General features: G+C 42.2%; 2 protein-coding genes across 2 annotated transcripts in view; one reads left to right on the top strand and one right to left on the bottom strand.

Annotated features, from left to right (window-relative positions):
- Positions 1-1,783, bottom strand: part of EEFSEC (eukaryotic elongation factor, selenocysteine-tRNA specific) — a 120,894-nt gene extending 119,111 nt beyond the window's left edge. Inside the window, exon 1 of the mRNA XM_051627324.1 lies at positions 1,479-1,783. Within this exon, the coding sequence (XP_051483284.1) occupies positions 1,479-1,764 (286 nt within the window). The 5' untranslated portion in view covers positions 1,765-1,783. The remainder of the gene's footprint in view (positions 1-1,478) is intronic.
- Positions 1,784-8,114: 6,331 nt separating this feature from the next.
- RUVBL1 (RuvB like AAA ATPase 1) lies at positions 8,115-24,301 on the top strand. Its single transcript, XM_051627326.1, has 11 exons — positions 8,115-8,324; positions 9,010-9,096; positions 9,722-9,854; positions 13,722-13,873; positions 15,058-15,147; positions 15,985-16,134; positions 17,226-17,289; positions 18,445-18,643; positions 20,105-20,207; positions 23,281-23,372; positions 23,714-24,301. The coding sequence occupies exons 1-11, from the start codon at positions 8,184-8,186 to the stop codon at positions 23,871-23,873; spliced, it is 1,371 nt and encodes a 456-aa protein (XP_051483286.1). The 5' UTR covers positions 8,115-8,183; the 3' UTR covers positions 23,874-24,301.
- The last annotated feature ends 861 nt before the right edge of the window (positions 24,302-25,162 follow it).

Raw genomic sequence — 25,162 nt, 5'->3', positions numbered from 1 at the left:
TTAAATTGCTACCTGTAAAGAGTATTTTTTTGCTGGGAAGAAAACCCTACAACACCCCCTACTCTAATCCACCATCCATCTCTTCCCCCAACATGGCCAATCAGTAAGGAAACCAGAAAAACCTTCTCAATCCTGTGAAGAGCTGAGACTAAATGCTTTGAAGTTCTTCATAAAAACAAAAGGAAGCAACAAGAAGTCTATATTAATAAACAACTCCAGACAGGTTCTAGGGATTTTAAAAGCTGTTTTTCCAAGTTTCTCCATGTCCTTTTAATGAGAAAATCTACCCCACTCGGATTTTTTTGGCAGGAAGGATTGTTTAACTACAAGTCACTCTTCAGGACCTCCAGGAAAAGTTACCGTTTGCCAAACTGAGCTTTGTTTTTTAAAAGATAATCAGGTGCTTACAATTACTTCGGAATGATAGCTTATTGCTTAGCACAAATAAGGACTAAAAGACCACAGGTGCCTGGAATTCAGCTCTCACAGCTGTAGGATACATACTAATGGCACAGAGAACTTTGTTGCTCCTGAAATCGACAAGTGTTTGTTATCCTACCCAAAAGAAACGCAAACAATACTACATAGTTACTGCTCACACTGCTTACAAATTATGTATCTGTTCAAAAGGGGCTTAACTGACACATCATGAACTTGCTCCGACCCCGAGTCCAGCTGCGAAGAAATATACACGACATTACAAAACTAGAACCCAACTGACGCTTAAGAAACACGAGCAAAGGAAATTCACACGAACTGAAGTTCCAGAAGTCCCCGAGTTGCAGTTTATCAACCTGCGACTTCTTTAAAGAGGCTGTAGCTGCAACTCCATGATATCCTAACTCCTCTTAACTCTTTTTCCAAGAGATGAAAGGGGGAAGTGTTGTTTCTCAAGGTGCGCTAATTTAAAATGAGCTCTAATGCGAGCCAGATCAGCTAACATCATTAACAAAGCCTAAACTGGAAAGCCACTGAAAGGCACGGAATTCTTTCTAAACATCAGATGATGATGTCGAAACTTGCCCGTCCCTCCAAAGGAAGGGCAGAGCACCAGGCTGCCCAGCAGGTACCCCGCAGCTCTCAGCCACAGGGAATGCCAAACCCCAACAGCTTCACCGAGGCAGAAAACCAGAAACTGACATTGCCCTTAAGCACCACCAAGGCCTCCGCACGCAGGCAAGGAAACTTTTTTTCAGGCTCAGGGCAAGAAAACTGAGCAGACCTGACTGTCCAAAGAGCCCCCAGAGCGGTCACATCGAGAAGCTGCGAGCACCGGTATTTTTATTCGAGAAGCGATGACGAAAAAAGGGTGACAAAGCCGTGAAGCTGCCGAAGAACCGGACACCCCGGGGTGCGCCGGGTCCCGCAGCACCGGGACGGGCAGGAGCGGCCCCGCGGCGGGACCGGGACCCCCCGGCAGGCTCGGGACCCCCCGGGCGGGGCCGGGCAGGGCTGGCCGCCCCCGCTCCCCCCCTTACCGCCGATGATGGTGCGGATGAGGGAGGCGTGTCCCGGGCAATCGACCAGCGTGAACTGCAGCTCGCCCGGCCCCGGGCCCAGCCGCGGCGGCAGCGCGGTGCGCAGGCAGGAGAAGCCCAGGTCCAGCGTGATGCCCCGCGCCCGGCTCTGCGGCGCCCGGTCGAAGGCGGCGGTGGAGCCGGTGGTGCTCAGCGCCCGCGCCAGCGCCGTTTTCCCGCTGTCGATGTGGCCCAAAACACCCACGTTCACGTTGAGGACGCGGGGAGCCGCGGAGCCGGCGGCCATGGCTGCGCTGCTGCGCCCGGCCGGTCCGTCCCCACAGCGCCCCGGCAGCAACGCGGGCCCCGCCGCCGCCGTTCCCAGCCCCGCGGGAGGCCCGGGCGCCGAACCGGAGCGGGGGGCGCGGAACCGGAGCGCGAACCGAGCGTTGCGTTCACGCGCTGAAGAAGGACCCAGAAAGGCAAAAACCTCCACCAAATCCATCGCTACTCACGTATCCGCGGCCCGCGGGGACAAAACCACCCAGCCCGCGAGCGACAGCCCCTGCCTCGCTCCTCGGCACCTTCTCCCAGGTTGGCGCTGCTGCCTCTGCCAGAGCCGCTCTCCAAGCCCTGCTCGTCCCGGAGAGGCCAATCAAGCCATTTCCCTCGATGGCCGCACACCCAGGCAGCTGGTGGCCCTGCCCAGGTGTGTGCCCGGGGCTCGTCAGGGCCAGCCCGCATCGCAGGAGGAAGGAGCCAAGAGCAGCGGCTGCAGAAAGAGCCCCTGGGGTTCTTGTAACTGCCCCTGGGGCACCAGCGCTTTTGCCCTCATCTTGCCCCCCCTAATTAGTCACTGCAGGGCTGCTTCGTCCTGCCTGCAGGATACCCCCGGCCTGGCGCGGCTGGAAGTGTGGTGCTGAGATTCGATTTCGAAGTCATACAAACCTGGCAAATTCCTATGAAAAAGCAGGTCCAAATTTGGATGGTTTTGTCTCCTTATGCTTGATCACCAGTTACTAGATTTGCGTCATTCATTTCCCTCTAAAAGTGTCTTTATGTTTCATAGGATGCTTTCGAAAAATCATACCTTTACGGGATTAAAAATAATCAAGATTATTAGCACGGGTGAACATCTCTCCTGCAAACCAACAACAAAAAACCCAAACCCAGCAAAATACCACAAAAAGCACCCAGCTGATGAGCATTTGAGAGGCTAAGGGCAGGAGCACATTTCACCTGGCGTTACTGATAACCCAGAAGGCGCACGGGGCCAAACGCATTAAGTGATAAAGCTGAACACATGTGCTCTGCATTCTCAATAGAGACTACTAAGCACTCCCAAGTACCACTTCAAATGATAACAGCTGTTTACAAGCCAAGAAAACAATGTGTTAGGGCCCTCCACAGGTGTCTAAGTAGACGAGACCTGCACTACATTCTATAGATAATTTCTTTTTTTGTGTGTCAGTGCTGTTGCTTTTTTGCTCTCCTGATGCAGTAATATTATTTAGCATTCACAGGTTAATAACTAAGGAATGAACCAGAAGTGTAAGAAGTCTCACCTAAGGTTATTGCCAACATCATGGACTTATTTTTTAGGCTTTGCCTCCAAACTTCAAACCAACACTTTCCATGTGAAAGAGTTTGCAGAGCTTTAAAGTTGGGTAACAAATCACTCCTCCTTCCCGAGCACACAGAAGTCAAGATGACAGAATCAATGAGTCAGTGACAGGGAAAGAAAAAGTAGCAGACATTCCTACAACTCAGTGCGACTTGAGAGAGAACTATCTCCCTAAAGGAAATAAATGAACTCACAAGGAGTGTTGCCAATGCAGTGAGCTGGCCTGGCTGATCGGTTCCTTGAGCCGACTAGATCAGCTTGTTGGGAGCTCTGTCATGGGAGCTGAATTAAGCATCATGTCACTTTTCAGACCACGTTCCCAGGCTTTGCATAGTTTCCTGTTAAGTCATAAAGCTCATGTACCCTTCATTGCCCTGAGTGTCTCAATCTGTTATATCAATACATACTTGCAAGTTGAAGGGTAAGTATATATCTTATATATATATATATTCCCAAAAGAAAAAGCCCTACACAGTTATAATCAATACAGATATCCCTGTATCATATTACTTACAATTTTTTTAAAAATTATTTTTTTTTTTCATTATTAGATGAGTTTAGAAGGAAAAGGTGGGAAAAGGTCTGATTCCAGATTTGCATTCTGGATCCAAATTTGCATTGTCCAGGACTCCTCCCGAAACATAAAGAATTCCTGCCATTTTCTACAAGCTTTGTCGAAGCAGAGAGGTCTGAAAGTTTTCACAACTCCTGTGAAAATTAGCAGTGAGGTAACAGAGATGCCCAGCTCGATAGTCCACACGGTGTCAGAAGCTGCAGCCAGAGCTCAGGTGTGAGTTTTGTTTGGTTGGTTTGTTTTCTTTGGTTTTTTTTTGTTTGTTTGTTTGTTTGTTTGCTAAGGGGATATAAGGAAGATAAAAATCCAAAGCAAGATAAAAATCCATAGGAAAATGGTTTAAACTCCACCGTTCACATAAAAACGGCGCCATTTCTTTTCTAACCTTATGCTCCCAAGTGGCCTGCAGGAGGGTGTCAGGTAGAAATGTGGGTTTGTTCTTAGCTCTCTTCCTGTAGACACAGACAAGAGTTCCGGCTCTCCAACTAGGGAAGGCAGTTGTCTTTGTGTAGAGAGGAAGCAATTTGTAGACAATTCGCACTTCAGGGGGAAGTAGAAACATCAAGTTGCTACAATGTGTACAGTTCTGTTGTTGTTATGGCTCGGAACACACCTCCTGTCTCCAGGGTGGTGGAGCTGAATTCACAACACGGCACTGGAGGCACAGCAGGGTGCACGTGGGGCGTGTGACATCCACACACCTAACGTTACCAACACCGAGGAGGAGAAATTTGATAAACACAGACAAAAGCGCTCTTATTTAGTGTTTAGAGAGCCCTATTCTGTTAGCTTCCACAGTTTTAGAATTAATTACAGATTTGGAAATTAAGAGGTGGCATTTGTGAAGATTCATCACTCCTTGCTTTGGTGAAGAGTGGGAAAAACCTTTCGGCTTCTTTTGCAGGGAACAACACAGGAACAAAACCCAAACACAAAAGCCACACACACACACAAAAACAATCCACAAACAAACCAAACAACCAAAACCAAAACAAACTCAACTGAACCATACATAGAGGTCTAGTTATTACTAAGACTGAGGGGAGAACGTGGCAAAATTAAAGAATCCAAACTTCTGGTTTTTCTATATCCCTCATGAAGCAAGCAGTTTATGGCACGAAATATGCTTTCCTTGATTTCTCCTTAATACTCCATTCCCATTCCCAGTTGTTCTCTCCTCTAGCAAATTTCTTCCTTAAAAAGTGTTCACTTTAATTGCTAAAGTGTACAGACTCATGGGAGAGAGGGCAGGAAGTCAGACTTTTGGGATAGGGTAAAAATGTAAAGGTCATTCACACACTCACACACACATACTCTCTCTCACTCCAAAAATAATACACTATTTGACAGTTTCAGGATTCAGCATGTCCCACTGAAATTTGAAAGCTTATGTGAAACTAGGCCACGTCCTGTAACCTCAAACATTTAGTCTAGGAAAACAGCTCTCAAGTCTCCAGCTCCCACCCCGGGTATCGCATGACGTCTGTGCCAAACAGGAGACCTCTAACCAGGGAGGCAAAAGAAATGTTGGTAAAATGAGTTGATTAAAACTGGGAAATAACAGTTCAGACTGGTAGTGACAGGTATTTTTTTTTTAAATTATTTTTTTTTTCTGGCTAGTGAATTATTAAATGATACTCAAAGCCTCTATAACAGGAGGTGGGCAGAATGGTTGAACAACCTCCTCATGTTCCATCTGCTGGCATGGACAAAGGAGAAAGATGATTCATGCTTTGCAACAAAACTGTTTTACCTCTGGTGTGTTAACTATCCAAAAATCACAAAAATCATGCTAAAGCTGAGGTTCAATATTTCCTCATACTGATGCATCATAGCACATCAGACATCAACTCTAAAAGATCATTTGTTATTTATTTCAGTTCTCAGCTTTCCAGTAGTTGCCCTTGTACTCTGCTCTTTCTGGGGAATAAACAATTAATCTTGTGGGGTCTAAAGGATTATTGTTTATTTTCCCTCACCTAAACGTACTCTTCTCCTTCCCTTTAACTGCAATTTCAGTACAATGCTCAAAGAACATATGGAATGAGTAAAACAATCCATTTCATGAGATGTGCCAAAGCCCTCATAGCTTATGGATATTTGTAAACACTGTGAAGTGATACTGACTTGATACTGACCAGCTTCACACCTCTAAAGCAAACAATTGCTTACCTTTTTTATATATAAATATTTTTAAAAATCATCTTCCACAGCAAATACAACCCCAGACCATTTTCATAATGATTTCTGCAGGTCACTACTAAAATTGTACCTTCATTATGGCAGCAGATTTTATTCACTGAACTGCAACAATCACCAGCAAACTACAGTGTTCAGCTCTACTCCAGTTCTGCTTTTGAGACATCATATTAATGCAGGCAAATGATTAAGACTTCTGTCTGTTACCGATTTTTATCAGGAAAAAAATCTCTAATGGAAATAGTATTTCTGAAGTTAAAGACCCTTATGTAGCACAGTTTTTTTACATAAATGGAGTATTTCTAGCCTTCCTGGAAGTTATAATTAAGATTAACAGCAGCTCTCCATTCCTGCCATCTGCTTTCCCATATAGTGAATTTCACCAAAAAGAAAAAGGCAAATATTATTATATAGTCTTTAAAAAGCCATAGTCCCAAAAATGGGGGGAAAGATACTGGAAAAGATAAATGGAGTATGTGGGCAGATTTCAGTCTAAGTCAACAAATCACTATGCATCTCACCCATCTCCAGCCCTTCTTAAGAAAAGGGCCTAGCCTGGGCCTCTTGTTAACAGTATCACTGCCTTTGGAGCTCTTAGAAGGCTTGCTAATTATGCTTCCAGAACTGGCAGAAACTTGAGCTCTCACCAGACCTACCCACAACACTTGGGGCAGTTTAATGCACGAGAGAAATCAAAGTTGTATATTTGCTCTTTTGCAAAGAGAAAAAGCCTGTGGTTCAGTGCTCATTAGGCATTTGCATTCTGTGACTAATATGACCCTGAGAGGATGTAGAGAGCCCAATAGTACACATGCCTTTTTAATTATTGAAAGGATAGCTTGTATTTGTTAGATTCTAAATTTCTTAGCCAAACAGTTGTAAAACAGGATACCCTTACAAAGGTGTTGAACCACATATGCCTGCAATTATACAGTATTTACAGTTTTAAATTAGATCATGTAAATATGGACTGGCAGAATGATTAACAGGAAAAAGAAAGCAACAAATGGCAAAATCCTTTCTAATTTATAACAAAACTAACAAAAGTTCTTTGACAAAAAAAAATAATAAAAAAAATTAATAGCTTATATATTGTTCACCAGGCTTCTGCAAATTGAACCATAACTCATATGCTTCCTAAAAGCCACTCTCCCAGTTCGTACCATCACAGAGTGACTTCTGCATGGGAAAGGCAGGATGGCCCATCACTTTGCACAGGCAGCAGTCCTGCATCACACCAAGCTGACCCATCGGCCTTGCACGTGGATGATAAAGCTACAGCTGTGCCCACAGAAACAGAAAACACTGTGTCTTCATAAGGTGAGAGTCCTCTCTCTTTTTGGGAGAAAGACCCCCAATATCTACAAACAAAGAGAAGCCACTGGAACTACCTGCTCCCAGATAAAAGGTTTACTGTGGGTGATCTCCGTCCCAAGCATTAAAACCCCAGATAAAAGGTGCCACAGCCAAGAGCTGCAGCAGCCTGCAAGCTGCCGCCTCGCAGGGCCGAGCAGGAGGTTGTGGTGCCGCGGAACCGCCTGTTGAGAGGCTGGGGAATTTCTCCTGACTTCAGTCGCTCAGGGCTCAGGAGGGACAGCCGGGCTGCAGGCCTTCAAGCCTCAGATGCTCCCGTAAAGCCTCGGGACGCGCGGCACAGAACCACGTCGCGGCTGCGCTGAAGCTCCGGCTCTGTTCGGTCGGACGGGACCTTTCAGATACTCCAGTCCAAGCGTTAACCGGCGCTGCCAGACCTACCACTAAACCACGTCCCCAGGCACCACCCCTGAAGGCTAGGAAACCAGGGAGCAACACCAAAGGGGCGAGAAGCTGCCCTTCTTGTCTTTAACTGAGTTTAGAAACCACCCCTGGGAAGCCGCAGCCCCCAGCAGGGGGGCTCAGGCAGCACCGCTCGCGGCTCCTGACCCAGCGCACACCGAGCCAGGAGACACGCAGGGCTCCCCCTGCCCCGGCACTGCTGAGCAGCATCGGCTCCAGCCCCGGTTGGCCCCTCCGGGGGGGCCCGCGCTCCCCGCAAGGCCCCGCTCGGCCCCTCCGTTCCATCCCGCCCTCCCGGCCCGGCTCCTCCGCAGCGCCCGCGCCCGGCCGGGCATCCGGCGGCGCCGCACACGGAAGCGGCTGGACGGACCCTAAAGAACGGCGCCCTCCGTCAGTGACAGGCGCGGGCCTCGTCCAATGAGAACCGAGATCGCCGCGACAGGGGCCAATAGCGCGGCGGGGGCGGGCGCGGGCGGGCGCGCGCGCCGGGAGCCTTGGTAACGCGCGGGCCGCGTGTGGCGAGCGCGGGCGGCAGGGCCGGGATCGCCCCGCCATGAAGATCGAGGAGGTGAAGAGCACCTCGAAGACGCAGCGCATCGCTGCCCACAGCCACGTCAAGGGGCTGGGGCTGGATGAGAGCGGCACGGCCAAGCCGGCCGGGGCCGGGCTGGTGGGGCAGGAGAACGCGCGGGAGGTGAGCGAGGAGGGGGGCGGCGGGGCCCGGCCCGGGGGTTCACCCCGCTGAGGGGGAAGCCCCAGGGATGGCGGGGCTCAGGTCCGACCTGCGCTGGGTCCCGCTAGTGAGTGAAAGTCCCGCCTGGGCTTCTCCCCGTGTCCTCCTGCCGAGCGAGGAGCGATGAGGGCAGTCGGGGCTGTTCTTGCAGCGCTGCTGGTTTGCAGTAGCTGCAGGCAAGGGCCGGGGACTGTCCCCTCGCTTTAGGGGTAGAATTTGGGGTAGCAAAGGCAATTAAACCCACCGAAAGTCAGATTTGGTGCTGCTGGTCACCGGAGCTTCCGTTTCAGTCCCTGAGCCGGTGCTTCAGCTAATCTGTCATTCCGAAAGCCAGAAATTCATTTCCTGCTTTATTTTTAAACCTTGATACAGGCATGCAAGTCCGAGAGGGGGCAGGAGGCTGTGCTCTTAGGTTTGAGCTTGGTTGTCTTGTGATCTTTTTTTAATGTCTGTGTCAGATAAAATGATTGCAGGAAGCAGCTCATTCAGATCTTGCCTTGCTTCTTCTGGGCATAAAATTGAAACCGTCTTTTATTTTTAGTGGGCACACAAAACCTAATATTTCTAAACACTTCTAGTAATATCGGAGCAAGGGATATTATAGCAATACTTTTGTTAAATATATAAATGCTTCTTTAACTTATAGGCTTGTGGGATTATAGTGGAACTAATCAAAAGCAAGAAAATGGCTGGCAGAGCTGTGCTGTTGGCAGGACCTCCTGGAACTGGCAAGGTATTTTTAATTTTTCTTATTTTAATATGAAATAAAGTATTCCCAAATCTATTTTATTTTAATATGTTGTCAAAACCACTTTAGGGTAGTGGATACATTTAGTGGTTTTCATCTACTGGAATTTTTTTTGTCCATGTATTGACATGGTTTCCTGCTTTGTATTTTCATTTTTGCCATGTCATCAACACTGGCAGAGTCCACTGGTGTGTTCAGACATGGTTGACATGAAGCCAGCTCTTGTAGGTTGCCAAACAATTAGGTAATGTGGTCTCTGAAGAAGAGTCTTTGAAGTTAATAATTTTATGTTAAAAGCCTAAATAATTGTTGCTCTGTTTATTTTTTTCCTGTGCTATTTAAGGGGTTTTGCATTTGTATCAGATGTCAAATTTAAATGTTTCTTTCGTGTGTTTTGTAAGTCTTTGATAAAAGTCACTTTTTGTGTCTAACTTATTTTAGGGGGAGGAGGATTGTTCTACGTGGGAAATGTATATCAGACCAAATAATCTTAAATTGATAGTTAATATCTGGAAGGTGATATGATGAGGAAAGTTAACTTTGTGCAGCAAGAGTCTTTTGTTATTTCTCATAAAAATTCATGTGTGGGTTTTGTTTTTGTTTTTTTAAGACTGCTTTGGCTTTAGCTATTGCTCAGGAACTGGGAAGTAAGGTTCCTTTTTGTCCCATGGTTGGGAGTGAGGTCTATTCCACTGAGATCAAGAAAACAGAAGTTCTAATGGAAAACTTCAGACGTGCAATTGGTAAGTTTCATAAAAACAGAAGAATTGAGTATTTGCATAATACTTCCTTTGCTTTTTTCAAGTCATTGAAAAACGAAACACTTTTCAGTGTAGCCAGAGTGGTTTCCAAATTATTGGATATTCTTTTTTTCAGTCCTTACCTTAATTTAGTGAAGCTCTTCCCCACGCAGTGGAGGCAGGTTTTCTGTTTATAAACCGTAATTTCTTTGTTGTATTACGGTTTATTCTACTTCCCCAGATTCTCCTCTCATCCTTCAGGTTCATCTCCTGGTTTGGCTTGTGGCTCTGAATAAAGCGGAAAGAAAAATTATTTTTAGTTTCTTACATGAACAGAAATAGTTGCAGACAGAAAAATGCTCTTTTATTTCAGTGATTTTACCCCACTAAAGGAAGAGCCTTAATCAGGGACTCCCAAGTGTCAGTGTCAGCCTGACTTAGTATTCCAGCAAGCACAGAGAAAGTTCCAAGCCAACAAAATAAATACTTTAACTTCATATCTTCACTAGAGTGCTTTTACAAGCTTGATGTAAATTGGTTAAATTTGCAACACAACCTCAATGAGTGTCTAAAATCTCTTCTGTGATTGGTGCTGAGTGATAAACGCAGTTGGAAGTGGCCCTTGTTTGTATGAGGGTTGGCTAAAGATAGCCAAACTGGTGTTAGTACTGAACATATTAACAGTTAATGTTCCTGGTTTCTGTGCCATGTTTCACCTTGGATTTCATCTGAGCATTTGGTGGCAGTGAGGTGAGGAAGTCTCTCAGTTCTGCAATGAAACAGGAGTATTCCATTGACTTGCATAAGAAAGCAACTCTCAGTAGTCTCTGGTCTTCTAGTTACCATGAATCTGGCAGGGCCTGGGGGAGGGAAGCCAGAGACTGAGTCGTCTGCAATATTTCCTTGATGTGATGAAGTTCCCTGTCAGAGATTTGGAAACCTGAACCAACAGATGAAACTTATGCCATCCATGTTGTCATTCCTAGAGATAGCAGAATTTTAACTCTCAGGTTTAACAGCCAGCTACATTGTTAGTTCCCTGCATTCCCTCAATGTCAACAGAGAGACACTTCTAAACAAATATTGGTGTTAATGAAAGATGGAACTTCTTTTATTCCTTTCTGTTGAATTCCATGTCACATTTTCATAACACAACCTTTATTGAATATTTTTATCTCTGTAAAAAAAAACAACCAACAAACCTAACATATTTTAAAGGACTAGTAAAAACCATTTCTCATCATGGAGCATTTTCCGGTCATGTTTAAATCTCAGTTACATTTTAGCTTCCCTGCCTGGTAAATAAATTCTTTACAAGGGTGCATTTTAAAAATAGATTTTTATGTACAGCTGTGACTGGGTGCAAGGGAAGTTTCAGCTCATGTGTCAACCAGTACCTAAAGTGTTTACTTAGGGATTTGGTTTTTGTTGGGTTTTGTGGCGTTTTTTTGGTTGGTTGGGGTTTTTTTTGGGGGGTAGGCAGGGAAAGATGTATGATTGCTTGTTAGTAGGTTCTGTACACATCATCTCTTGTTCATATTGTGCATTTTACTTTCAAAGGTTTTAGACATCTCAAGTTCTAAAAATGATCAGGGATGTTAACATCAATTTTTTGCACTTTTTTTTTCGCCTCTTGGAAACAAGTCCCACTGGTTTGGACCCATCGCTGTGCAAGAAAACTGGGATGACTCTGACTTGACAGAATTATTATTGTTGGGAGTCTTTTTAATAACAGACTTGACATAGTCTCATGGCCAAGTACTAATTGGAGTAGAGAGTTTGTAATATCTAAGAAATATAAAAGGACAGAGTAGGAAATGAGAAAATGAAACTCTTGTATGGTTTAAGAAAACCTTCAGCTGAGACTAATAGTGTGTAGAGCTGATTAGCAGCTGCAAAGGATGATCACAGTAGATAATGTTAGAACTCACTGCAGTAAAGAAAATAACTACTGGAATAGACACTTAAGTAGCATCTGTTCCCTGTGTCTCTGAATTGTAACTGCCAGGAAATCAAACAAGCTCTGTTTAGCTCCATGTAGTGCTGTGGAACCAAAACGTGATCTAGCCCCCAGCTGCCTCTCAGACTCCTGCCTCTGAGCTGTTGGTAGATGTCTCTCTTTAAATTAAAGGGTTCTTCTGAAAATGAAGTTTGTATTTGATACAGAAAAATTCATTTGGGGGAAAAAAGATACATGTCTGCATGAGCTCATCAGAGGAGAAGCACAATTTTGGAACCAATCTCTGGGTTGTCCTCACTGACTCGGCTTCAGTTTGTGATGTGGAGCACACTGAGCACGAGAATGGGATTCTTTTCAGATGAAGTGAGACTGGAAGATGTGCTTTAGCAGGCTACAAAATACACCCCAAACACAAATGGTCTGCCAGTTTTTCAGAACAGATCAGAGATTGCGTTAAAAGTTTAAAAACAAAACAAAAAGAAAAATCAAACCTGTGGATGTCCACATCTCAGCAGTTTTACAGCACAGGTTCCCATATTTCTTCACACTCTTTGCAAATGTGAGCTTGTGTGATGCAGTCTTGTCTAGGGCAGTTTTATAACTCAAAGGTTCATTGATTTTTTTGTTGTTTGAAAAACAGTAAAAAATTATTGAAATTAACTTTATATAGAGCTTTTAATGTAGTACTAAATAAGAGAAGGCAAACATTTATTCCTAAGAAATTATATTATCCACAATTAACCTGCTTCTTACCTTTTAAGCCCTAGTCTTAATTTGGGTCCAGTAGAGGGAGACAGACTCATACTTGTCAGTTCTTTATAATTCCCTATCAGCAGCTCAGGATTACTGGTGAAGTGTCTGATCTATTTCAAAGCAAAACGAAAATTTATGGAACAAGGAAAGTTTTATAAAGTCCTAATAGCCTCAGACTGGGCAGGGTGACTTCCTTATATCTTGTTACAGCCCATTCATTATTTTTGGTATGGCATGTGTGTCTCATAAAATACTTCATAGAGTCTCTTCAGATGTGGGTTCTTTGAACTTCTATGTAGTTAGAACATCTGCATAATTGTAGTGGTGGTGGTGATGATAGTGGTTTTTCTTTGGAACAGTCTAACCATAAAACTCCTCATCTCTGTATTATTCATCAATTTAAAATAACTTAGTTAATACAACAGTTATGACTATAGTAAAAGATACCCAAGTACTATGATGATTGATCAACTGTCTGAAAACCAACAAAGTAAGGATGTCATTGTCAGCTATTCTGAAGTAGTTTTAAATTTGCATGATAGATTATTCTGCTGAATTTTATCTAGTTCAGTTTTTGTGTTTAAATTAAAAAATCTTCTAAATGATACACTAACATTTTCTTAATTTTATGAGGTTCTAACACAATACCTGTGCATGTTTTTATGAAGTTGCTTTCTTTCCCCTGTCTTTTTCTTTCCTTTGCAGGGCTTTTCTGATGGTACAAAAAATGGAAAGTTTGCAGTAATATTAGTGTCACTGATCTTTAGTTTCAGAAGACAAACTGTTTCTCTGACTTGAGCATATGGGAACAAATCAAGCAGATCCCCTCTTTGGGGGAGGGAGAAGAGAGAGGACACTGACACTTGCTTCAAGAACTAATAATAGCAGACAAGGAAAATAATTTCTTAGAGTTTAATAAACCTCTTTGCAGGTCAGAACTTGGACTGAATTTTCTCTGATGGCACAGGGTGATTATTCTCACTTAATGTTGAAGAAGAGAGTAATAATTGATCTTTCTACTTTTGAAAGTAAAATATTGCCAGTAAATGCAACGCAGCCTAATCATGTTACATTCTGTTGGCAGAAATGCAAGAGACTCCTGAGCATGCACAGGCATTGATTTATGTACTGAAATTATTCTAAACAATTTCTTGCAGGGTTGAGGATTAAAGAGACTAAGGAGGTTTATGAAGGAGAAGTCACAGAACTAACTCCATGTGAGACTGAAAATCCTATGGGAGGGTATGGCAAAACCATCAGCCATGTAATTATAGGACTCAAAACTGCAAAGGGAACCAAACAGTTGAAGGTAAGTATGACAGAGTCTCAGAAATTTCCTTCAGTACTTCTGGTCTGCATCTTCTATTTTTACCGGTTCTTATTTAAATTTAAGCACTTGATCCCCATCTTTGTAGGGTGGGGATGCAACAAGACTGTTTTCTTTTGCTGGAAAACTTTATCCTACTCCTGAGCATGTATGTTATGTAGAGTATTTAGATGCTGGTCTTGTCTCTTAGTAACTGAAATTGGGGATAAACCCATTGCTCAGTTGGCAACCCCTGTTATTTCTCTGCTTGGGAGCACACACTTGCATGTCTGCAGTGAATTAAAAGGATAGTTAAGCAGGAGGATATCCTGGGAATCTGAAGTGTTATCTGTCTCAGTCTGTAACATGCTTACACTGACCCTGCCTGTAAATTCATGTTCATGATAACAAACATATGAGGAAGGCCTTGTTTGGTTTTGTTTTCCTGATTCTCACCTGACTTTTTGAGGATGATTTTAGGAAAACTTGCCTGCTTTGGTATAAATTGTTCTTTCTGTCATACCCTTCTTTCTACCCAGGCAGTGCATACTTGATTTGAACTGGAAGTAAGTTGAGCTGGTGTGTTGCCAGCTCAGACCCTCCTTCCCTTTGTTTTCCTGTACAAGTGGCTGTCCATGTTTTTCAGTTTCCCTGTCAGTTACAGTACCAGAGAACTGAAAGCTGTCTCTGTTGTTAAGTATCATCTTGCATTTGTTCACTCTGAAGACAAGAAGATTTAAAGCAAAAGTGAAAAAACATGTACTGAGAGAAACAAAAGCATCTCACGTATTCCACATTCAGTCTCCTTCGTGCAGTTCTGCAGAGGATACAGATTCAGGAAATCAAATAGTATAAAAGTGTTGTTAGCAAGAGCAGTGCTGCATCGCAGGTATAAATACATGGTCACATTACACAAAGGCATACTTGGTGATAATAACTGGTATCATTACATTTCTGGCACTTCAGCAGATTTTTTGGTGAGAAAATAAGTTCTGTGCATCTTCTTTTCCCACATGTTCTTTATCACTACTCCAGGTGTTACAGCTTTATAAAATCCTAGGAGTATTGCTGGGGGTAGTCGTAGTTTTAATTTTATCTGGTGGGAATGGGCTTTAGACTAAATTTCTCTTGATTTCCATAACAATCTGGAACACTCTTGACCACCTGTGATGTTCACTTGTCTCCAGCTGGACCCAAGCATATTTGAAAGCCTGCAGAAGGAGCGAGTGGAAACTGGTGATGTTATTTATATCGAAGCAAACAGTGGAGCTGTCAAGGTAAAAGAAGAGTTCTGCACTGCTCTGCAGGTGTATGTGTTGCAGACCTTTCTCTGCCTTTGTCAGAAGGCTCTGATTTATTAACCTTAACTGACATGAAATGGTTACATGGGAGTTCTAAAAAGAGCCCAGTGTTTTCCTTATCGGGAGAGAAAATTTTGTCTTGCACTGAAAGAACGTGGTCATCTGGTTCACAATTAAGGTCATCTGGCAAGGAAGCTATCACTGATGCTGTCTGGATGAGTTTTCTTTTCTGTAAGATCAAGACATCTTTAAGGGATAGGGGGGGAAACCAAGCAACTTTAGTCATTTTCAGGCTGACATGTGCAGTGTATTTAATCTTTCTTTTATCGCTCTGGTATTTTCTCCACAAGATATATACGTGGAGAAGGGAATGCTGCATTAGTTAGCATTCTTTTCATATCTGATTTAGAAAGTAGTGTACAGCCATACTTGCTGTTTAATGGATGAGCATAATATTTTGTATCATATAATAAATCACCCACCTACAAAGGAGTCTTGAACAGTTCTTCCAATCGCCTAGTTAATCTGCTGGATTTGTCCTTTAGCAAGAATTGCATACGGTTATAAGAGGAGGAGAAAGAAATGGAATATTCTTGCCACTGAAAATATTAAGTGTTTTTCAGCAGAGTTTTTTGAGCTTTGATCAGCAGATAGGGTATGCCTGTTGCCAAGCAGGGAGTGGGATGTCTGAATTGTCAACTGAGGCTCGTGTAGGACTGGAATTGTGCACCAGACCCTATATCCGTATCAAGTTTGTGTCACTCAAGGTTTTGGCATGGAAATTAATTCTATACCTGGGTTTCTCTTTCTCAGAGGCAAGGCAGGTGTGATATCTATGCTACGGAATTTGACCTTGAAGCTGAAGAGTATGTTCCCTTGCCGAAGGGTGATGTGCACAAGAAAAAGGAAATAATTCAGGATGTCACCCTGCATGACTTGGATGTGGCCAATGCTCGACCTCAGGTATCTGACTCCACAGATGAAGTCTTTGCAGAAATATTGCTTGACATAGATATGGTGGTGACTAGAATCATCAAGGAGATGTGGGAAGTTGAGCTGTTCTAAATTACCCTCAAAGATTCCACTACAGGAAAAGCAGAAGGTGTTACACTGTGAAGGCCAGTCTGCCTCTCTTTGGAGGGAGGTCATGCTGCAGGTGGCCCTGCCCTACAGCTTAAAGAGGGAGTTGCTAGGTTAGGATTCATGGAGCTAGTCATGGAATATTTATCAGAATACATTTCCTAACACTACAGGGGCTGTCTTATAGCCACAGTGGAGCTTCCATATGGATATTTGGGATCATCTGCCTTTACAGTTAGTGCATAATCTCAAGCTAGCTCTCCCCTCCATCACTGGGCCCCATCCCCCCAGAAAAAGAGCAGTGTGGGCTACACAGCTTAAGCAGCAAAAGAGATTATTACTTTCTCCCCAGAAGGAAAGTTGCCTGCAGATGTGAGGTAGCAGCAGCCAGATCTGTATCGTTTTATTTGAATACAGATTATTTTATTCTGCTCTGTGTTAGGGTTATTTCTGCTGTGAAATGGAAACTGCAAGCACTGTCATAAAAGATCACTAAGTATTTTTTACTGTTACAGATTCTGTTTGTGTCCCTGCTTCCTTCAGAAATGTTCTTAACTTCTTGTTAAATTTCCTTGTGACTTCCAGTAGAGCTCTGAACATATTGCAGCAAAAAATTGAAAACAGGAGAAATTACTCCTTGCTGTGTCTTAACAGAAACCCAGCATCAGGGGATTTTCCCTGACAATTTTAGTCCTTATGAGCTTCTCTGTGGCAATTTTTTTAAAAAATATGATCTCTCATTTTGTTTAAGTTCTCCAAATGAACAAGGCTAAAGGAAACGAGAGGAAGTAGCTAAATTATTTTTGGAATACTGCTGCAGTGAAGGGACCTAACCCTTGACACATGAGAAGCCACTGCAGATACTAAAGTTAACTGGAAGAAAAAAATTATTTCACCAATCCCTGATTTGTAAAAATCCCCTGGTGTGTGTTTACCACAAGACCTAATAGCTCTCTGTAACTTTATTTTCCTAGGGTGGGCAAGACATCCTTTCTATGATGGGACAATTGATGAAGCCTAAGAAAACTGAGATTACTGGTATGAATCCTGCATGGTATTTTTAGACCAATATAACCTATATGTTTCCAAGTTAGAAAAGGATTAAAAATAGGCACCATCTCTAAATGAATGCCTGTGTAATATTATTCCTAAATATTCAGATTTCAAAAAGCAGTAATACAGCCACTAGAGTTGTGATGGCTGGAAACAGTACAAGTTATTGGTTCACACATAGGTGGATAATACAGATACTGTCCTCTGTGCTTATCTCCCTGGGGAGAATGAGGTTGGAATGTTAGTGCCACCCTCCTTTCTCAAAACACTCCTGCCAGAGAATGTGAGGTTCACAAAGAGCCAAACTGAACAATAATAAAAAAAAAATAAAATCTAAAAAATGTTGCTAGGATGCATGCCTCCATGAAGCAACCACACGGAATTTCTTTGGAGCAGAAAAATGGCTTCTAAAGACTCTAGCCTTGGTTTGGTTTAGACACATCTACAGCAGCTTGGTGCTCTAAGTGCATTGCTGCTTTTCCTGCCTACAGGTCATTGGAGGAAAAAAAAAATAAGATCTAAAGAAAGATGTGTTCTCCCTTTTGCTTGTAAAGAAATGGTGTTCAGTAAGTGACTACCTAAATTTAGATCAGTCTGTTTCCATACCTAACTTGAATGGTGGTCTTTTAAAGTATTTCCTCTGTTCCAGAGGGCACTTTGATTATATTTTAATGTCAGATTTATCCATGTTACATCCTGCATAGCTTTGAGGTCCATATGTTCACAGAAATGTATATAGCCCTATTTTTTTTTGTTGTGGCTCTTTGCTGAAATACAGTAGCAATATTTTATACTTTCAGTGATATTCTTTTCAGCCATGCTTGGAAACTTTAAGTTTTATGTTTTTAAACTGAGGTTTGACTGACTTTTGAAACCCCCACCCCAAACTGCCCAAACCCACAGCAACCATAGGTCTCCACACGCTGTGTGGGGGGACAGGCTGCCCCGGTGAAGTGCTAGAAGGTCAGTTCAGAAATATTTTGTAGTGGGTGCCACAGAATTTTAGCATCACAGTTTTTCCTGTGGTGGTGGTAAGATACCAAACCACAAAAAAACACTCAAGGAGAATTTTACTTCCTTCCAGTCTTTTGCAAAGCTGTGTGGCTGACTGGCAGAACAACTGCTGCTTTTTGTTCACAGACAAACTTCGAGGAGAGATAAACAAGGTGGTAAATAAATACATCGATCAAGGCATTGCAGAGCTAGTCCCAGGTGTCCTCTTCGTAGATGAGGTGCACATGCTGGATATTGAATGTTTCACATACCTGCACCGAGCACTGGAATCTTCTATTTCTCCCATTGTCATCTTTGCTTCCAACCGAGGAAACTGTGTTATCAGGTATGATGCCTAAGCTTGAATTTTCCAGTTTGCTTTGGTCCATAAACATTGGAATTGGCTATAGCAGTGGAGTTACAATAATCTTTGAAGGCTTTTGTCTCTGCCTAGATTGCAAGCTGCATCAGAGCTCAAGAACTGCTTGTGAGCTTCAGGATAGGACAATTTAATGTCAGGCTAACCGAGTTTAAAGCACAATGGAATTCCTCCTTTTATTTGCACTGACCCATCACTCTTCCTCTAACAGCTTCTGAATTGTCTTACTTCCTGGGTGATCTGTAACAATTACCTTTCTCATTGGATACACACCTGTTGCTTGCACATTAGGGATCTAAAAAGCACCAAGACTACAAACCTCTAATCTTGTAGCTTCCTGCTGCTTCTGGATTACTTTTCTGTTTGCTTTCCTCATTGCACCAGATTTAAGCTTCCTGTTCTTACTGTTAAAGCATGTCACAGTTCACACTCTCCCTATCCTTCATTATTTTCTACTATGGTGATCTGGCTTTTTGTGATTTGTCAGTCTTGCCAACTAATTTGCTTTTCATCTCCACTCCAGTTAGTTCCTCCACTTCAATATTTTGCACCCACACAAGACATTCTTCACATGTTCAGTAAAGTGCTCTCCTCTTTCAGATTCTTCCTGAAGTTCTACAGCTAATTTGTGGTCTAGGTCTAATTATGTATAAACAAGCTGTCATTAGCAATGATGGCCACTCTTTAAATTTATTTAATTCAGCTGTATAACCAGCTATTTCTTTCCCTTTTACTGGCTCATGTGGTATTAATCTTTCTCTGTTTGCATTGCTTAGAACTGAAGGTGATAAGTCCTTTCAAAACATTTAAGGGGGACATTTCAGTGCTCTCTGTGCAAAGGCATAAAAAAAAAAAAACCTGTCTTGTATAGAGTAGAGCAAATTCAGATCTGGATTCACTGCAGATCTTATTATGAAAAAAACTTTGAGAAAGTAAGATTTCCATATAATAGTTACATCTAACATGGAAGCATGGAATGGAAACCACTGCAGTATTCAGTGGAGGGACTGGGGGAAGGATTGAACAGAGTAATGGCTTGCTCAGATGTTCTCCAAATGGCTGATAGTGTGTATGATTTCTGTGGACATTGCTAAACAACTTACTAAGAATTATTTGTTCCTTGCTGGAAAGTGACTTGGAACATTAAAGAAGAATGTATTGTAAGATACAGTGCAGGAAAGCATGAAGGAAAGCATCACTTCTTGACTATTTTTAGTGGCATGTTGAAGAGCTCTAGAAGTAAAACTGGTTCCCTCAGGCTGCCCAGTACAAACTTCAGACCAGAATGTTTCCTGTCTCTGTCTGGGGAGTGTGTCTGCATGGGAAGACACAAGGATTGTAAACTAGCCACTTATTATTGATTTTGGTCAAATCAATGAATGTATTGAACTTGGAATCTGATCTCTTTCTGTTTGGTGTCTCCTCCAGAGGCACAGAGGATGTAGTGTCTCCTCATGGAATACCACGGGACCTGCTGGATAGAGTAATGATTATCCGAACTATGCTGTACACACCCCAGGAGATGAAGCAGGTATGCACAGCACTAGTCCACAGGGGTGACTGCTATGTTGCTGCGTATTCTCTTACTATAGAGCTGTTTTGACACTCTTTGTTCACCAGGGTTGCTGCCTGAAAGCTTCCTGCTTCTTAAATACATGCTGCTTTTGTAACCACTTACAATAAGCTGGCTAAAATTGTCTATGTCATTTCTCTGTCTGATTTCCACCCACTGATGAGTTGAGTTGGTAAGCATACCTAGGGCTGAAAGTGACAGCTCACTTGCATGAAATAGCATGACCTTCTGTCTTGCACTGATCTGCCTTCCACAGAGTTTGCAGGTGCAGCAAGTAGTGCTTTTTCAGTTGGTATGAGATAAAATGTCACATTTTGGGACCTGTGGTCCCAGATCTCAGGCTGTTTCTCCACACAAGAGATGAGAGGGATTGGGAAATGCCACTTTGGACACTGCATTTTTGCCCTGTGCTGTAGCTTTAACCTACTAGGGCTGTCTCCTGGAAGTGGGAGAATTTTCATGCTTCTAGTCAAGTTTGGAGGTGTAAGCACAGTAAGTATTGCAGAGATAGACTTCGAATGCCTGGAACTTTTCCTGTGGGGCCATCACAGTGTATTGTGTATCGATTATAATGCTTGGGTGCCATTATGATGCATCATGTCAAAGATCCCCCTCATTAGCGTCTCAATGCTGTGAAGTGACACAATGCAGAAGACATTAGGGTTTATCGTGTCAATTCTTTGTATTATTTAAGAGATAGTGTCAATGGAGGAGAGCATTGTCACAAGATAATAGTCTCCTGCTGCTGGATAAGTGCCAAGGTGAAGCCGAGGCATTTATCGAATATAAAGGTAGAGGAAAGCTTCATTTCACTTGGGCTGAGGAGCTTTTCACATTGACTGTTGTGAACCATTCCCAGGATGGTTTTCTTGTTCCTAAAAGAGCACTTTAAAGTATAATGGTATAGATCACAGGAGAAGCAGCCCAGTGATGTAATAATACAATTATGTTTTGTCTGTATACAAAACAAATTTTAAAGTGTGACTGGTACTCTGTCTGCAGATGTTAAAAGCTATGGTCTGAGCTTCCCTATATTGTTTGTGAATTTTGTGTCATGAGGGCAGCAGGAGTATGTACTTGGAGTTACTTTTTGTTAAGGTTGCTATCTATAGTACCTGCCTAGAGTGCTGTATTATTGTGCAGATAATACACTGTTACAAAACTAGTTTCTGAGCTGTTGATTTTCAGAAGAGCTGGGTAAGTGCTGCAAATTCCACTCTTCCCAGGGGTGAGGGAAAACAAGTGTTTAGGGCAGCCCTTCCTAAAGCTAAAAATAGAGCCCAGACATGATGTTGCATAAGTCGTGTTCCCATAGCCAGATAATCTGTTCCTCCCTTTAAATAAGGTTTTTGAATGACTTCTCTCAGGAGGAGGAGCTATTACACTTAACTGTTTTCTAACTAAATACAGTTGGGAAGGCTGTTAAAAACAAGAGATCCATAAATGCATTCCTCTGTTTTTGCTCCCATTTTCTTTCATGCTAGGAAGAAGTTTTCACTGCTGATGTTTCTCTGTGTGACTCCTTGCCTTGGCTTTCACAATTGATTTGTTCATCAGCACAAGAATTGTTCATTTATCCACTGAAAGTTTGTTTATAACCAGCTCAAAATATTTCTCTAGGATAAATTAGAAATCCCATTGTGTAGCACTGCTCTGAGAGCAGGACCCACAGCTACCTTAGTGCAAACAGGACAGGAAGAAAATTCACTTTTGTGCAAACCCTAGTCAGGTGTTGTTGTATTCAAACTTTTTTGCATATGTGCCTGTTGTTAGATAGTAGAGGTTATAACTGGGTCTTTTTGTTCCTAAAGTATTTTACCTGATAAACAATTCCTTTCCTACTTCATAGCAGCTTGCTCATGTCTGTCTTTGCTGGGTCCTGGTCCTTTAGTAAGGTGCCACCAAGTTGCTAAATAAGTTACTTTAAAACGTTGCTAATGATGTTTCATTCGAGATACCTTGTTTCTAGCAGGGGAAGAGTAAAGTAGCAGCATTGGAATGAAGGGAAAGTGATGTTTGGATGATGGAAAAGATAGAAAAAATCTTCAATCTGAAATTGCAGCTTGCAGCAGCATTGCCAATATTCAGTATTAATATCATAGCACAACTGCCTGCCACTCCAGGCTCCTCTCTTTCAGTCTGTTCCCTACCCTGACTCCCTGAGCACATTTTTATGGCTTTAATTTAAACGAGTGCTTCTTGATATCTTGTTTACAAAGCTGCCAAAGTGAAAAATACCTGTATTATATGAGACTTGCAGTTCCAGAGTTATCTCAGCACTACAACACAACATCATTATCCAGTCTGCCCCTTATCACTCAGCTGGTAATACGGGCTACCCAGAGACTTGTGCCACTTTTGTTACAGCTTTATATGCTCAGGCTTATTGGTGATATCTTGCTCTGCAACTTTGTAAAGATCTTCCAACTGGTACAAGCCTGAAACTGTTCTTGAAAGATTAGATTCTTCTTAGTGATTTTTTTCTTCTTGCAGGAATAGGTGAATTGTAGAGAGTAACTTTTTGATTTATTTTACTATCATCTTGTCAATTGAATAAAAAGTATGTTGTGAGCTGCTAGGGAAAGGGTGTAGCTTTCTGCAGGGCTTTTTGGAGGGTTCCACTGTATAGCAGCAGTGATATGCTGCAAAATTTAATAACTGGTGTAGCTGTCCACAACACTCCAGCTGTTCCTCATTTCCTGCATACTTTTCCATTTTCTTGTCTGAGTTCTCATATTCTACTCCTTATTAGTAGATACACTTGGCTAACCACGCAGAATTATCCTGAAGAGTTAGTAGTCCACATGTGCTACTTTATCTCTCTTTTGTGGTAATCAGGTTTTCAACATTGTATTTACCTATTCTACAAATTCTAGTTCAGTGGTAAGTTACAGCAGGATAACTCTGCACACCATCTTGTTTCATAGCATGTCTCATTTCTAAGCTGACAGAGTTTCCAGATACTAAGCTAAGTGATATAAACATGCTAATTGCTTGGGCTGGTACCTCACTTACTCATTTATCCCAACAGATCATAAAAATTCGTGCTCAGACAGAAGGAATTAATATTAGTGAAGAAGCTCTAAACCATTTAGGGGACATTGGTACCAAGACAACCTTACGGTAAGTTGAGCACAGTTGGCTTTTCTCTTAAGTGGGTCTAAAACCACTCACTCTTGGAAGTGAGACAACTCTCTCCCATACACCCACATCACAGAATCCCAGAATCCCTGGGGTTGGAAGGAACCTTGAAAGATCATCTAGTCCAACCCCCCTGCCAGAGCAGTCTTTTAAGAGCAGCGCTAACATTAAAAGAGAGTTGTAATCCTCCTCTTTCCTCTTAGAGGAGGAATGTATGTGCTAGAGTGTCTTGCAGAGCTGAGTGTGTCCCAGCCAATTTCACACCCATTTCATCCACTGGGATGCACTGAACTGTCATTATTCATCCCTCTGTTTGATCCCAGGTATGCTGTGCAGTTACTGACCCCGGCTAACCTGCTCGCCAAGGTTAATGGGAAAGACAGCATTGAGAAAGAGCATATTGAAGAAATAAGTGAACTTTTCTATGATGCCAAATCTTCAGCAAAAATCCTGGCTGATCAACAGGAGAAGTACATGAAATGAAGAGCTTCTCATGTTAGCTGCTTTGAAGTGGCTTTAACCCTTACCAAGGACTGGCTTAGCTATTGAATGAGAAATGTTAATGGTTTGTCTTTTTGGGACTGAAAAATATTCACTGTTGGACTGCTTTGTCAGGCCAGAATTAACTATCAATTGTTCCTGTTTCGTTATCAACAATAAGGTGTTCCATGGTGTCTGTGTAACATCTTAGTCTCCCTTTTATGAGTATGTATGAAATGAATAGTTCTTGGCCCATCAGTTTTGTCTTTAGATTTCATTACAAAAGAGCTCTAACTGAAGTTGATTCTAAAAACAGTCTATTTTCTTTATTAATGTTGTTTTAAAATAGGTTCCCTTTACAGATGAGAAGCTTTGGTTTTTTTGAATAAAAGTTTGTCTGAAGTGCTTTATAATAAAATATTTCAAGAATACCGGAAGCTTTCCTGTGTTTTTCTTGGGTATTGGCCTTCGTAAAGAAACAAGTCAAACTAAGTTGGAATTAACAAACCAAAGATGAGTAAAACACAAAAGCAGATCTACAGCAAAGGAAAGAAATAGTAACGGAACACTTTTTAAGTGTTTACTTTTTTGTAGATCTTGGTTTTTATGCAGAAATACATAATAATCATCATCATCGACCTATTTAGAGCCTTTCTTCCAGAGTAACTTACCCTTTCTTTGGGTTTTCTTAAAGCAGATTAAATAAAAACAGCTTTCCATCATTTTTCACTATGTTCTGTCCCCCTTTTCTTGAGCACCCAGAATCAGAAAAAAATTGCAACCTAAAAATGTATGAATGCATTAAAATGAAAGTTAGCAGAATGGTAGTGACAAGAATAGCCCAGTAATTAAGGTCTGAAATCCTGCTCTGCACAGACTTGGTGTGAATTAGCCATTGTCTCTTGTTCACAAAGTGTGCTCCCTTGGTCTCTACAGCACAGACACTTAATTGCTTCACAGCACCCTGAGGATAAATGACTAAGATCGATCCTTGTAACACTAAAATACAAATCTCTGCAACCATGTAAATGGATGAACTAGGGAAAAAATGTAGTTACAAAGGGATTAACTTCACATTCTCTATTAGAACCTTTAGTGATTTAAAATACTTCATGTACACTTAAATAAGTGTAGTTCTTAGGGTGGGGTGGGACAGGAAGAAATAACTTGTCACAGGAGCTCATTTGTAATAAATACTCATTTTTAGCAGCTGCAAAGTAGAGAAGATAAGTTTTTGACTTATGCTTTTAGCTCATCAAAAATTTTAAACCACATTCCTAAATGAGCAGCTT

Source organism: Apus apus, chromosome 9, assembly GCF_020740795.1.
Source record: "Apus apus isolate bApuApu2 chromosome 9, bApuApu2.pri.cur, whole genome shotgun sequence".
NCBI lineage: Eukaryota > Metazoa > Chordata > Aves > Apodiformes > Apodidae > Apus > Apus apus.
Note: the sequence above shows the minus strand (reverse complement) of the source record. Positions and strands in the feature narration are given on the sequence as shown.

What these genes read in the sequence shown, in the direction of transcription:
- RUVBL1 (XM_051627326.1), top strand. Translation starts at nt 8,184, where the DNA reads ATGAAGATCGAGGAGGTGAAGAGCACCTCGAAGACGCAGCGCATCGCT. An exon ending in GGCAGGAGAACGCGCGGGAG is followed by an intron (nt 8,325 to 9,009) that starts GTGAGCGAGGAG and finishes TTTAACTTATAG; the next exon opens with GCTTGTGGGATTATAGTGGA. An exon ending in TAAGAAAACTGAGATTACTG is followed by an intron (nt 17,290 to 18,444) that starts GTATGAATCCTG and finishes TTTTGTTCACAG; the next exon opens with ACAAACTTCGAGGAGAGATA.